A 13,553-nucleotide genomic window follows, 5' to 3' on the forward strand; every position below is an offset into this window, starting at 1 on the left:
CAAGGACCTGAGTCGAGATTCCCAACATTCACATAAAAAACAGTACACCTATAATCCCATTACTGGGAAACAGAGACAGGAGAATCCTGGGAACTTGCTAGCCACCAAGTCTAGCCAATATAAGAAAGTCTGTCTCAAAAAATAAATTGGGGGTGGTGGGGGTGCTGGAGAGATGGCTCAGCAGTTAAGAGCACTGGCTGTTCTTGAAGAAGACCTAGGTTTGAATCCCAGGACCACATGGCAGCTAACAACTGTCTATAAATCCAGTTCTAGGGGATGACCTCTTGGGCATTGCACAGCATGGGTACACGTACATGCAGGCATAACACTCATACACATAAAACTTTTTTAAAAATTAAAAAATAGGCCTGGGCGTGGTGGTGCACACCTTTAATCCCAGCACTTGGGAGGCAGAGGCAGGCGGATCTCTGTGAGTTTGAGGCCAGCCTGGTCTCCATAGTGAATCCAGGCCAGCTAGGGCTACAGGGAGACCCTGTTTCAAAAAGACCAGAAAAAAAAAATTAAAAAATAAACTGAGGGACAGTGAATAAAGTGTTTGCTGTGTCAGCATGAGGATCTGGGTTCAGACCTTCAGCACCTTCATAAAAAGCCAGGCATAGAAGCTTTGTCTATAGCCCTCGATAGTGGGGAAAAATTTTTTTTGATTTTTTGCACACACACAGAATTTGAGGTCATATTTTTGGCAACTTATAGAAAGAAAATAATCGAGGGTTTTAAGTCTTACTTAATTTTGTTTTTGGGGGAGACTGTTGGCTCCTGGCCAGTTAGTCCAGCTGCAACAGCAATCTCAGGTTCGATGAGAGACCCTGTCTCAAAAAAATAAAAGACACCTGACACCAACCTCTGGCTTTCATGTTCACACGCACACACACACACACACACACACACACACACACACACACAATATGGTGGAGAGCAATTGAGGAAGATACCCGATGTCAACCTTTGGCCTCCAAATGCATGGGCACACACATGCACACGCACATGCACACAATCACAGTGGTTAATATATGCAGGTTGTAGACAACACTAGAAGGTTCTACCTAGGACTTGAGTAGGAAAGGGAACATTCTAGAAGATAAAGAGGCCTGGGGTTAGGAGGATGATGGGAGCACACTCTGAACTGCAAGACAGCAGCAAGAGACTGAGTTAGAAGCCAGGGAAAAGTGATGCTACTGTTAAACCTACACAGGCCTGCAAGGAGATGGAGCTGGCTGACGCATCTATACTTCAGTGTTGCAAGCAGGAGGAGGGAGTGAGGCTATGGAGCACTCCACTTTGCTCTCTTGCTTTGGACTGGACTGACTGTTTCACATTGCATGAAACTGCAGTTGTGAACCAAACTCCCTATGTGGGTGGGGATTCCACAGTACTTGTACATACTGAGAGGCAGGGGCTCTCCAAAGTGGTCAGGGGAAACAGGAGCAAGCAGCAAAGGCCCATGGGAAAAGAGACAGATATGGCTTGGCTTTCCCTTGCCCCACACATTTTCTTGACTTGAGCTACAGCAATGAAGCACTTAAAGCCCTCAGTGTGATGGAGAAGATGAGAACAGAGTGAAGAGGTTGGTCTCACGCAATGGCCAGTGACTGGGCCTGAGGTTGCTTCCAGACCCCCTACCCTTCCCCGGGCAAACACTGGCTGCTCAGACTTTGGGCAGACAACTAGATGCAGCTAGAATTTTGCAGTAATTTTAATTAATTTTTTAATTTTTTACTTTATTTTGTTTTTCTTGATCTTTTTGAGACAGGGTCTCCCTTTAGCCACAGCTGGCCTGGAACTCACTATGGAGAGCAGGCTGGCTTGGATCTCACAGAGATTCTCTTACCTTTGTCTCCCAAGTACAGGATTAAAGGCCCACCACCATACCTGGGTCTTATTCTTATGTGCACGCATGTGCGTGTGCATGTGTAAGTGTGTGGTGTATCTGTGTGAGTATATGCCACATGAGTGTAGTTGCCTACAGAGGACATAAATGAATGTTGGATTCATTGCAGCTGGTGTGACAGTCATTTGTGAGCCATATGACATAGGAACTGAGATCTGAAGTTGGGGCCTCATGAGAAAAATATAAGCATCTTCGCTGAGCCATCTGTCCAGTACCCATTTCATGTGTGTTCAAAATATTTTGTCTAGTCTCTCATTTGTCACGTTATTTTCAATTATGGCACTTTTTAAATACAGATAATTTTAGAAATATTCGTATAGTGAAATTTCTCAGCCTTTTTATAAAAAAAGTATCTTTATTAATTTGAAGATCAGGTTGGCCTCAATTTCAGAGAGATCCGCCTGCCTCTGCCTCCTCAGTGCTGGCATTAAAAGCGTACACCACCACACCCGGCCTTATTTTTCTGTTTTGTGTGTATGAGTGTTTTGCGTGCATGTATATAAGTGCACCCGAGTCCTGTCATGCAATGCCTACAGAGGCCAGAAGAAGGTGTCCAATCCCCTGGAACTGGAGTTAAGAATGGTTGTTAACCACCATATGGGCGCTGGGAACTTTATCTGGGTCCTCTGCAAGAGCAGCCAATGCTCTTAACCCCTGAGCCATCTCTCCAGCCCCTCATTATTTATTTTAAATTCCTTTCTATTATAAAGTTTTCTTATATAAGGTAGCATTTCTTTTCAAATAAGTTCATTATGTTTTTATAAAGTGAGCTAGCTTAAAGAAAATAGTAAACAAGAGCGACATGCAGATCTGAGGAACTCAATTAGCAACACCACCATGCTTGGAAGATACCAGCCTAGAGATAGCATTTACTGTGAGGCCATCATATGAATTTTATGAGTTTGATGTGCTGTTTCAAAACCCAAATTCTCTATTAGACACTTGGTATTCATCGACTGATACATTAGTTTTAAATTTGTCTCAGTTCTCCTAATTTGGGGGCAAGAAGCCAAAATGGAAGCCCACACACAATACCAAAGTTTTCAAACCCTTAAAACTTTGATGTCTCCAAGCCACTTAGCTTATTAATGAACTAAAACTGAACTAATAATTAATTCCATTTCATGCAGAGGCCTGAAAAGGGAACTGGATTCCTTTACAGAAAGTTAACACTATGCAAAGCAAACAAAAACAAAATCAATAGGGAAATAAGCATCTCCTAGCGTGGATTGGATCTTTTTAGGTTAGTATCACAAGAGCGAAGACAAGCGTTCACCTACTCTGACTTCACAGTAAATCTCTCCACGCCCAATCCCCGCACTGAGGTACCGCCTTCTCCCCTAAGCAACACCCCTCCCGCCACGGCCCCGCCCCCAATTAAAGGCCCCTTCCCATAAGCCCTACTCCGCCAACGAGACCCCGCCCCTCGGAGGAAGCCACACCCTCCCCGCCACTGAAACCCCGCCCTTTCCTGTAGGCCCCACCCCTCGACAGGAGCCCCCGACTTAAGCCACACCTCCTCGCAAGTCCCGCCCACCACTTGCCCCGCCCCTCCCGCTCCTCGCTTCTGGGCCCTGGCGGTGGCTTTCGCGTGCGCGAAGATGGCGGCTGCTGCGGGAAGGCTACTCCAGGCCTCGGTGAGTGGCTGCCTGCTTGGGCAGGCGCAGTGTTGCGGAGGCTCCGGGACCGGCTTCCCAGACGGGATCGCGTCGTCTTGGGCCCTCCCGGGAGGGTGTCTTCGGCTCCGGGCCCTGCCCCGCACGCCTGCGCAGCACCTCCTTCCCCTTCCCTGCTCGCCGTGCCCCGGAGTCCTGCGCTTCCCAGGCGGGGTCTCCGCTGAAGCACCCGGGTCTGGCGTGGAGGCCGGCGTCCGCCACCGCCAGTGACCTTGGGCGAGTGACGTGGTGCTTCCTGACCTCAGTTTGCTTTCCTTTACGGTGGGAAGAGTGATGCTACATCCCGGCGCGGCTGGGGCACTCTCTAAACTGCGCGTGAATTAGTGTCAAAGGAACCGGAGCCGTTTTCTCCTCCCACTCCCCGCCCGGCTCTGCTGCCCCTCACCTGCTTTTCCCTGGGCGGCCGCAGCCTAGTGCCCTCTTGCCACCCATCCCCCCCTCCTTTGTCACTGTGGGACCCCAGGGCATCCTTTCCTCCTCCCCGTGTCATGTTGGATATTAAAGTTGAGCAAACACTTCCCTTGAGCCGGTTCCAAACTCTCCCAGACCATGAACTTTGCACTACTTATTTGCTTGTTTGTGGGGTTGGAATGGCCTTGTCTTTTCTCATTAAAACCTTGACATAGCATGTACAGCAAATAGTCCCGGGAAAAGGATTTAAGTTAGTATCCAGAATCTGGTCTAGCTTTCCTGATTTTTTTTCCGCTAGCCCTCTGCTTGCAGCTTTTTATTCTTGAATTTGTTAACAGTTCCTTTGACCGTGCAGTCTTTAAGGACAAGGAACAAAATGGAAGGTTAAGAACACGCAGACTCAAGGCTAGTGTGGTGCCGCACGCCTTTAATCCCAGCATTCTGGAGGCAGAGGCAGATGGATCTCTGTGAGATCAAGGCCACCCTGGTCCACATAGTGAGTTTCAGGCCAGCTGGGGCTACAGGGAGACCCCGCCTCAAAAAACAAAAACCAAAAAACCAGGTAGACTCAATCCATGAGCTTATTTGGATTTGGTATTTGCTTCACAGTGACAAGAGACTGCTGAGGCTCCCACCATTGACACACTGGGTGACCACAGCAGGGCCAGAATTCGGTCATCCCTCCAGAAAATCTAATACCATTTTTCTTTCCAGGTTGCTCGGCATGTTAGTGCCATTTCCCGGGGTTTTTCTGCCCCTGGAGCCCTGGGGTCTGTTGCTTCTAGAAGAACCGGCTTGACAAACATACTATGGTCTGGCTCTACTCAAGCAAAATTTGCCTTTAGCACCAGTAAGTGTTGCTTATTCTGGTTGGACCCAGGTAAAGGGAGACTCTCCCTAAAAGCTTTTAAAAATAGAATAAGGAGGAACTGGAGAGTTGGCTCAGCGGTAAGAGCACAGACTGCTCTTGCAAAGGACCCAGGTTTCAATTCCCAGTACCCACATGGCAGCTAACAGCTGTCTGTAACTCCAGTTCCAGGTGATCTGACACCCTCTTCTGACCTCCTTGGGTGCTGCACAACACAGGTGTACTTAAACACATGCAGGCGATAGACTTAAACACATAAAATAAAAATAATAAAATATATAGCTGGGCCTGGTGGCACATGCCTCTGGAGGCAGAGGCAGGTGGATCTCTTGTGCGTTCAAGGCTCAAGGCCAGCCTGATCTACATAGTGAGTTCCAGGACAGCTGGAGCTACAGGGAGACCCTGTCTCAAAAAAGACCAAAAAAAAAAAAAAACCCAATAATAAAATATTTTAAAAATGCAACAAGGAAATGTATAGAGGTGGCCAGATCCACAAGGAATTGCCTGGGAGCAGTGGGTAAATAGCAGCATCAAAATTTTGAGGATATGCTCTTCAGGAAGAGCAGGAATAAAAAAATGAATGGAGAGAGCCAGGCATGGTGGTGCACACTTGTGATCCCAGGATTTGGGATGCTGGGGCAGGGGGTTTAGAGTAACACCATAAATTCAAGGCCAGCCTGGGTTACATAGGGACACTCTGTTTCACATAAACAAAAAAAAAAGGTGGTGGTGGTGGGGGGAAGACAAAAGGGCCAGGTGTGGTGCTTGCCTGTAACCTCAGCACTGGGAGGCAGGTACAAGAGGATTGCCACAAGTTAGAGGCCAGCCAAAGTTTTGTGGCAAAAAAAGAGAAAAAGGAAATTGAATAAAGTCATAACCCAGGAGGAAATATACATACAGTTTATTTAACAAAGGACAATTTTAGCTATCTAAAGAATTCTAACTCAGCTGAACGTGGTGGTGCACACCTTTAATCCCAGCACTTGGGAGGCAGAAGTAGGCGGATCTTTGTGAGTTTGAGGCCAGCCTGGTCTACATAGTTCCAGGACAGCTGGGGCTACAAGGAGACTCCGGTCTCAAAAAGACCACAAAAAAAAAAAAGCTAACTGAAAAATAAAAAGACAGTTGGATAAAATGAATACACAAAAACATGGCATTGCCCAGACCTACCCTGACAGATGAGCTAGTCTCATCTAGTCTTATTTTTGGGAGGAAAAGGTTCAAATTCTTTTCAGATATACAGTGTATGAAGGATGTGGGTTCTGGCTACTTTGAATAAACCAAACCAAACCTCTCTTCCCTGCTCCATCTGGCCACTTGGGAGTGAAGCCCGGCTGTGTCTTATGTCTTCCATTCCATTCTTCAGCCTCAGGTGACCAGTGGTTTTTGGAAATGGCTCCTTTGATGATTTGTCTTGCCTTTGAATGTGTTAAAAACTCGTTTTTAATGTGCAACAATTTAGAGGTTAGACTTAGTCTTTATGAGTGTAATATTCTAAAAGTTTTCACAGTTATGAAAACATTTCAAGTAGCTTCAAACTTTGCTCTGCTGCTCCCAAATCCCACCCACCTCCAACTGCTTCTCCAGTTTCTGTCTGTGACAGTCCAAGGTTGTCTGACACTGGGTTCCGTTTGTCTCTCATTCCCAGATAGACAACAGTCTTCAGGTTTGGGGTGGGTGTGCTGGGGATGGAACTGGGAGCCTTGTGCATCCCAGGCAAGCAGTACACCTGCCCCCTATAACCTCCCAGCCTTGACACTTGTCCTGAGTCTGCGCTTGCTGTTCTCTCTACCACACCTCAGTGCCTCTCACCAAGATAACAGCAATCACCGCCTTACATCAGTCTTACCCTCCTGGCAGCCTAATCTTCCTGAAAGCAGCTGTCTTCCTGTGACAGAATCTCCCTAACTCTGTTCTTTCTCCCATGAAGAGCAAACCCATCTGCCTGGCCTTTATCTTTGCTTTGTGTCTGTTCTTTCCTTTGTTCCCTTAGATTATGTGGCCCGAGTCACACTATGCCATGGGCAGTTCCCTGTGACATGCATGCTCTGCCCTTTGCTGCTGCTTGTCTGTGCCTTTTGCCTGTCTCATCCAGACTTGCCAAGATCTGAGCCAAATTTAGACCCCCAGTTCCAAGTCTGCCTGCCTTCTGTAATCTCGTTACCTCATGGACCTCCTGTTTTTGTGCCTGTTTTTTGTTTTTTTAAAAATTTCCTCACACTCGGAGGCAGAGACAAGTGGATGTCTCTGAGATCTCGAGCCAGCCTGGTCTATATAGTGAGTTCTAGGCCAGCTGGGACTACAGGGAGACCCTGTCTCAAAAAAACAATTTTTTTTTTCTCTAGGACTGGGGTAATAGCTAAGTCAGTAAGCTAGCACAAAGACCTGAGTTCCATCTCCCACATAAAAAAGCCAGACATGGTGGTATGCGCTTATAATGCCAGCACTTGGGGCTCAGTGGTCCGGCAGCTTAGGTCTACTTGGTGAGCTTCAGGTTCAGTGAGAGGCTGTCTCAGAAAATGAAAAGTAGACGGCTCCTGAGGAACAACACCGGAGGTTGTCCTCCAGCCTCCATATTCATGTACACAAATATGCACATGTACACATATGCATGCACGCACAAACACACACATTACAGGTGCACATATTTTTCTCCCTACCACTGAATTGAACTTGTGTGAAGTTTAGAAAGTTGCTGTACCTGAAATTGAAGTGAAGCTTCTTGAGCTGCACCACTAAACACTTTGCATTACCAATTATCATAATAGTGTATTTATGAATGAAAGGAGTTTAAATAAAATCCTGAAGTGCTTTATGTGTGGGGAATGACGAACTACATACAGGTGTGTGCTTTTTTTAGGTTCCTCATCCCATACTCCTGCTGTCACGCAGCATGCACCCTATTTTAAAGGCACAGCCGTTGTCAACGGAGAGTTCAAAGAGCTGAGCCTCGATGACTTTAAAGGGAAATACTTGGTGCTTTTCTTCTACCCTTTGGATTTGTAAGTGATTCTGTGATGCGTTCATGCCAGTGCTGACTCCTAACCACACTGAAATTCCTTTTTAGTTAGACTTTCGGGGACAGGGAGGATTCTTGCTGGTTGCTTGCCTGGTGACCTTGGCCATCTGTAGCTAATTCAATGAACTTAGGGAGAGAATGGCCTTTTTTTTTTTCCCGGTCTTTTTGAGTCAGTGTCTCCCTGTAGCCCCAGCTGTCCTGGAACTCGCTATGTAGACAAGGCTGGCGCCTTGAACTCACAGAGATCTGCCTGCCTCTGCCTCCAAGTGCTGGCAATAAAGGCGTGCGCCACCAGGCCAGGCAACCTTCTTTTTTAATGGAGGAGTTTTCATATGGTTCTGTTTGTTTTTCTGGTGGTGCTGAGAATCAAACCTAGGGCCTTGTGAACGCCAGGCAAACACTGAGCTGCGCTATCAGCTTTAATTTAAAGTGGTTCTTTTGTTTTGTGTTTTTGAGTAATGGCTCTCTAAGCCAATCTAAAAGTGTCTGGGGAAAATGAGAAAAGTAAGGTAAGAGTTTTTTATAAAGCTATTTGATATGAGGATGGTTTTTCTTAGAATTAACTCTTCAACTGCCCCGCCCCCCATCCAGGACTTTTTGACCAGCCTGTGCAGTAGGAAGTGAAGTGAGGTAGTGGTTTGTTTCTTGGTGTAACATTGGAGTCCACTGACCACTTTACCTTTCTTCACCCCTAAGCAAATTGATCTGGTTTTCAGACTACTTACTATTTATGTCTTAAATTCTTGTTTTTTACATTATCTAATGAAACTTTCTTTTTTTCCCAAGTACCTTTGTGTGTCCTACAGAAATCGTTGCTTTCAGCGATAAAGCCAATGAATTTCATGATGTGAACTGTGATGTGGTTGGTGTTTCAGTGGATTCCCACTTTACCCACCTTGCCTGGATCAATACTCCAAGGAAGGTAGGTCACCACCTTGCCTTGAACACACAGTCATGTTTTATTTTCTAATTGTTTTTAATTCTATTAATTAATTTTTTGAGGCAGGGTCTTCCTGTAGCTCCAGCAGGCCTGGAACTTGCTGTGTAGACCAAAGGCTGGCCTTGATCTCACAGAGATCCACCTGCCTCTTCCTCCTGAATGCCTAAAGGTGTAATTTATTTTTGAAATGGAGTGTCACTGTGTAACCCTGGATGGCCTGGAACTCTCTTTTTAGACTAAGGTTGCCTGGAACTCAAAGAGGTACACCTGCCTCTGCCTCCCAAGTACTGGGATTAAAGGCATGTACCACCACACAGAGCTTGTTTTATTTTTAATTCACAAATAATATATACCATACAATAAAAACATTGTATATGTTTATGGGATGCACCCTGATGTTTTGATAATGTATACGTTGTGTAATCAAATCAGGCTGTTCAGTGCTCTGTCTCCTCAAATCATCCTTTCTTTCTGCAGATGACTTTCAGAAATCCTCTTTTAGCTAATTTAACATCTATAATATGTTAATAACTGTAGGTACCTATTTTACAGTAGAAGGTGGGAGCTTATTCCTACTGTCTTAGCTTTTACCCCTTGACCAGTATCTCCTCATCCCCAACTTCCCTGCCCCCTGCACTAAGAATACAGTTGGTCTCAGACAAGGCCAGCCTAGAAGTTACCAGGGCATGGCCAGTCTGAAATGAGTTTTTTTGTTTGTTTGTTTTTAAGATTTATTTATTTATTTTATTTATTTATTTAATAACCATATAATTAGAAGAAGCATTTCATTACAATAGCAATGACATATTCAATAATAATTTCCAGAATTAAGATGCATCTCTTCAAAATTGGCTGTAAATTTTTAGGTTTATAGTTGAATTAATACAGTTATACAATATTGTACTCAGTATAAATCCTATAAGACCTAAAATTAAATGAGGTTCTAAACTTTAAAAAATATCTCCAATTCATTATTAAAATACACAGTTTCATACAGAAAAATTCATTTTTAATACAATTGACACTAAGATGCACATGCATTTCAAATCTATATATATCTGATTATTATTAGTCACAGTCAATTACTTTCTGAGCTCCTTGGCATCTGAGCATAGATATAAAGTCATCAGGTAGATTTCAATGATAATATTTTTCACATTTACTAATTAACATGAAGCAAATTTTTATGCTTACACCCACTTCCCAGGTAGCACCCTCCATAGCTTCCCTCCCCCTACTAGCACCCTCCATAGCTTCCCTCCGCCCTGCTACTCTCTGCTATGTTGTCAGCAGCCCCAGCCATTCCCCTCTACTTGTCCATCTGGTGAATCTAGTCAGCCTATCTAGAGGTCTTTGTTTTAGGAAGGTCAGCTGTTCTTCATCTAGTGGTAATCAGTTGTCTATATTCCTTTGGATAAGATTGGGGTCTGCTGTTCATTTTTCCAGTTCTCTGCTGGGTTGCTATCTGGGAATCCCTTTGGCCACTCTGGCCAACAACTCAAAAGAAGGTATCGCTTGCCTGGCATTGTTGCTTCTTATGTAGCCTTTAGCTATGGACTCCTATGAAATTATGTTGGCCCATTTAATCTTTGGTTATATTTTCCTTTTGGGTGTTTAAGGCCATACAGTTGGACCAGATAAACTGATTTATTTTTACTCTTAAGGTCATTTGAGGAGCTGTTCCTCAGGGGTCACATGGGCTTGGGAAAAAGTTTTATTTTTATTCTATTTATTTATTTGGTCTTTTTGCTGGGGGGGGGTCTTTTTGAGACAGGGTCTCCCTGTAGCCACAGCTGGCCTGGATTTGCTATGGAGACCAGGCTGGCCTCAAACTCACAGAGATCTGCCAAGTGCTGGGATTAAAGGCATATGCCACCACGCCTAGCTGATTTATTTTTATTTTATGTGTATGAGTATTTTGTCTGCATGTATGTAAGTGCATCATGTACATGCAGTGCTTGTGGAAACCAGAAGAGGGCATCAGATCCCTGGAACTGGAGTTAACACAGATGTGAGCTGACAAGTAGATGCTGGGAACTGGTCCTAGGTCCTCTGAAAGAGCAGGAAGTGCTTTTAACTGCTGTCATCTCTCTAGCCCTGCCCCCCGTCCCCTTTTTTTAAGACAGGGTCTCATGAATCCCACACTGGTCTTGAACTTAATGTATATACCCATTTGCACTTTGATCATCCAGCCTCCAGCTTCCAAGTGCTAAGATCAGAGCCTGGCTTTTGCTGTGCTAGGGATCTAGCCCAGGGCTTCACTAGGCATGATGGTACGCACCTTTAATCCTAGCACTTAGGAGGCAGAGACAGGCAGATCTGTGTAAGATCAAGGCCAGCCTGATTTACATAGTGAGCTTCAGGCCAGCTGGGGCTATAGGGAGATCCCGTCTCAAAAAAATACAAAAATCAAACCCAGGACTTCCTGCATGATAGGGAACTGCTGTACCAACTGAGCCACACCCCCTTGAAGGAGGCTGTTCCTAGGTCACCTACTGGCAGTCTGCAAATGCTGGCAGCAGCTCCCTACATTGTACATTGTAGGTACATTTATTGCCCTGCCTATTCCATGTTTATTTTCCAAGTTTCAAGCAATAACAGGGGACATGGCTAGAGTCTCACTGCCTCCTCTTGGGCCTGACCTTTGAACCCTCGTGCTTGTTGCACTGCTCTCTGTGATGTCTCATTTTAATATTTAAGAAATTAGTATTCTGCCGGGTATGGTGGTGCATGCCTTTAGTCCCAGCACTTGGGAGGCAGAGGCAGATGGATCTCTATGAGTTCAAGGCCAGCCTGATCTACATAGTCAGTTCCAGGCCAGCTGGGGCTACAGGGAGACCCTGTCTCAAAAAAAAGCAAGAAAAAAGAAAAAGAAAAGAAATTAGTATTCAACTCAAAAGCTGCTTAAGAATTGGAAAAAGTAGGCAGGGGATGTAGCTCAGCTAGCTCTAACAAGGCATGCAGGAAGCCATGGGTTCAGTCCCCAGTATCATATAAACTGGTGTGGTGGCATAGCCTGTTATCCAGCATTCCAGAGGTAGAGGCAAGATTAGGAATTCAGTATCATCTTTGGCTGCATAGTGAGTTGGAGGCGAACCTGGGATATATGAGATCCTGTCTCAAAAAGATCTATCCTCTGGGTTTAAATCTTTTCTCAGCCTCTTTGTAGCTGTGGCCTAGAGAAAGATACTTAGCCTTTTTGAGCTTCAGTTTCTTCATCTTTAAAGTGACAGAGATGAGCTGGCACTGTGGCTCAGTGGGTAAAGCACTTGCACAGCCTGAGTTTGATCACCAGACCCCTTATAAAGGTGGAAGGAGAGAACCAACCCTATACAGTTGTCCTCTGACCTCCAGACATGTACCCTTCCCCCCATGCACCGACACATGGTGATAATAAGTTAATTTTTTTTTTTTTTTGTCTTTTTGAGACAGGGTCTCCCTTTAGCCCCAGCTGTCCTGGAAATCACTATGTAGACCAGGCTGGCCTTGAACTAACAGAGATCGCCTGCCTCTGCCTCCCAAGTGCTGGGATTAAAGGCATGTACCACCACGCCCGGCCAATAAGTTATTTTTAAAAATAATAAAATAACTGAGATAATTGTATTTACTTTAGGCTTGTTGTAAGGAGGAAGTTGACAAAGAATTCATTTATGTGCTGTTACTATTACTTACCACCATTGTTATTGGTTTCAAACATTGTTACATGGTTCAGGCTGTGAGATTGCCCCAGATAACCAGTCACATTCACCTTTTTATTAGGATGGCGGTTTGGGCCACATGAACATCACACTATTGTCAGATCTAACTAAGCAAATAGCCCGGGACTACGGGGTGCTGTTGGAAGGTTCTGGCATTGCACTCAGGTAAGAGGTCAGGTTCCCCAGTGGACTTGCTGGTTTTCCCTATTTTAGTGTCATCCTACTTCTTAGGGGACTTTTTTTTTTAATTTTACAAAAACTTTATTGAGAATTTCATACATGCATATAAGGTGTTTTGATCAAACCCATGCCCACTCCCTCCCCTCCAACATTCCCCCCTCTGAAGAGGTAACCCTAAAATCTTTTAAGGATTAGATACAAGCTCCCAAATACTTTTGACATTTTTGGCCTTTGGAACAGAGTATGTTGCTAATAGGCCCAAGAACATTTTGACTTTTAACTGAGAAACTGGCTACATTTCTCTGGGGTCTTTTTACCCTAACCACCTAGCCAGTTCCTACCTCCTGTTCTTATCACACCATCCTCTGAAGGGGTTACCCAAATTGCCAATAGGGAATAGGGATGGCTTCTTCCATGCTGAACAGGGGTGCAGGGTGAGGCAATTGGAGTACCCCTTCAGTGGGTCTATCTAAAAGACTCCTAAATTACATAACTCTTATCTCTAGGGGGAAAAGAAAGTCCTTGACTGGAGAATAGGGGATGTGAAGAAGTAAAGGTAAGAGTAGTTAGCATTACAAGTTCTAGACAGGAAACCAAAAAAAAAGAACAGGGCAAATTTCAGATGTTCATATCGGAGTCCATTGGGATTTCTTGACGACAGGTCCCTCTATTGGATTCCTCCTCATTTTTCTTTTGTCTGCCAAGGCTGGACTCAGGAGTGATGGATTCAGGATTTGTTTTCAGGCACTTTGATAGCTATTGGTGTGGCTAGAATCAGTGTCAGTTCCCTCTCAAAGGCTTCTAGATAGGGGGAGAAAACAAATTTATCCATCATTTTAGAATAGTGGGTTA

General features: G+C 44.8%; 1 protein-coding gene across 1 annotated transcript in view; it reads left to right on the forward strand.

Annotated features, from left to right (window-relative positions):
* The first annotated feature begins 3,415 nt into the window (after positions 1–3,415).
* The window catches only part of Prdx3 (peroxiredoxin 3), an 18,233-nt gene continuing 8,095 nt past the window's right edge, over positions 3,416–13,553 (forward strand). The window contains exons 1-5 of the mRNA XM_008827313.3: positions 3,416–3,546; positions 4,711–4,846; positions 7,725–7,866; positions 8,670–8,805; positions 12,583–12,686. Coding sequence (XP_008825535.1) covers positions 3,511–3,546; positions 4,711–4,846; positions 7,725–7,866; positions 8,670–8,805; positions 12,583–12,686 — 554 coding nt within the window. The 5' untranslated portion in view covers positions 3,416–3,510. The remainder of the gene's footprint in view (positions 3,547–4,710; positions 4,847–7,724; positions 7,867–8,669; positions 8,806–12,582; positions 12,687–13,553) is intronic.

This window comes from Nannospalax galili, unplaced genomic scaffold (assembly GCF_000622305.1).
Source record: "Nannospalax galili isolate Female #2095 unplaced genomic scaffold, S.galili_v1.0 scaffold31, whole genome shotgun sequence".
Lineage (NCBI taxonomy): Eukaryota > Metazoa > Chordata > Mammalia > Rodentia > Spalacidae > Nannospalax > Nannospalax galili.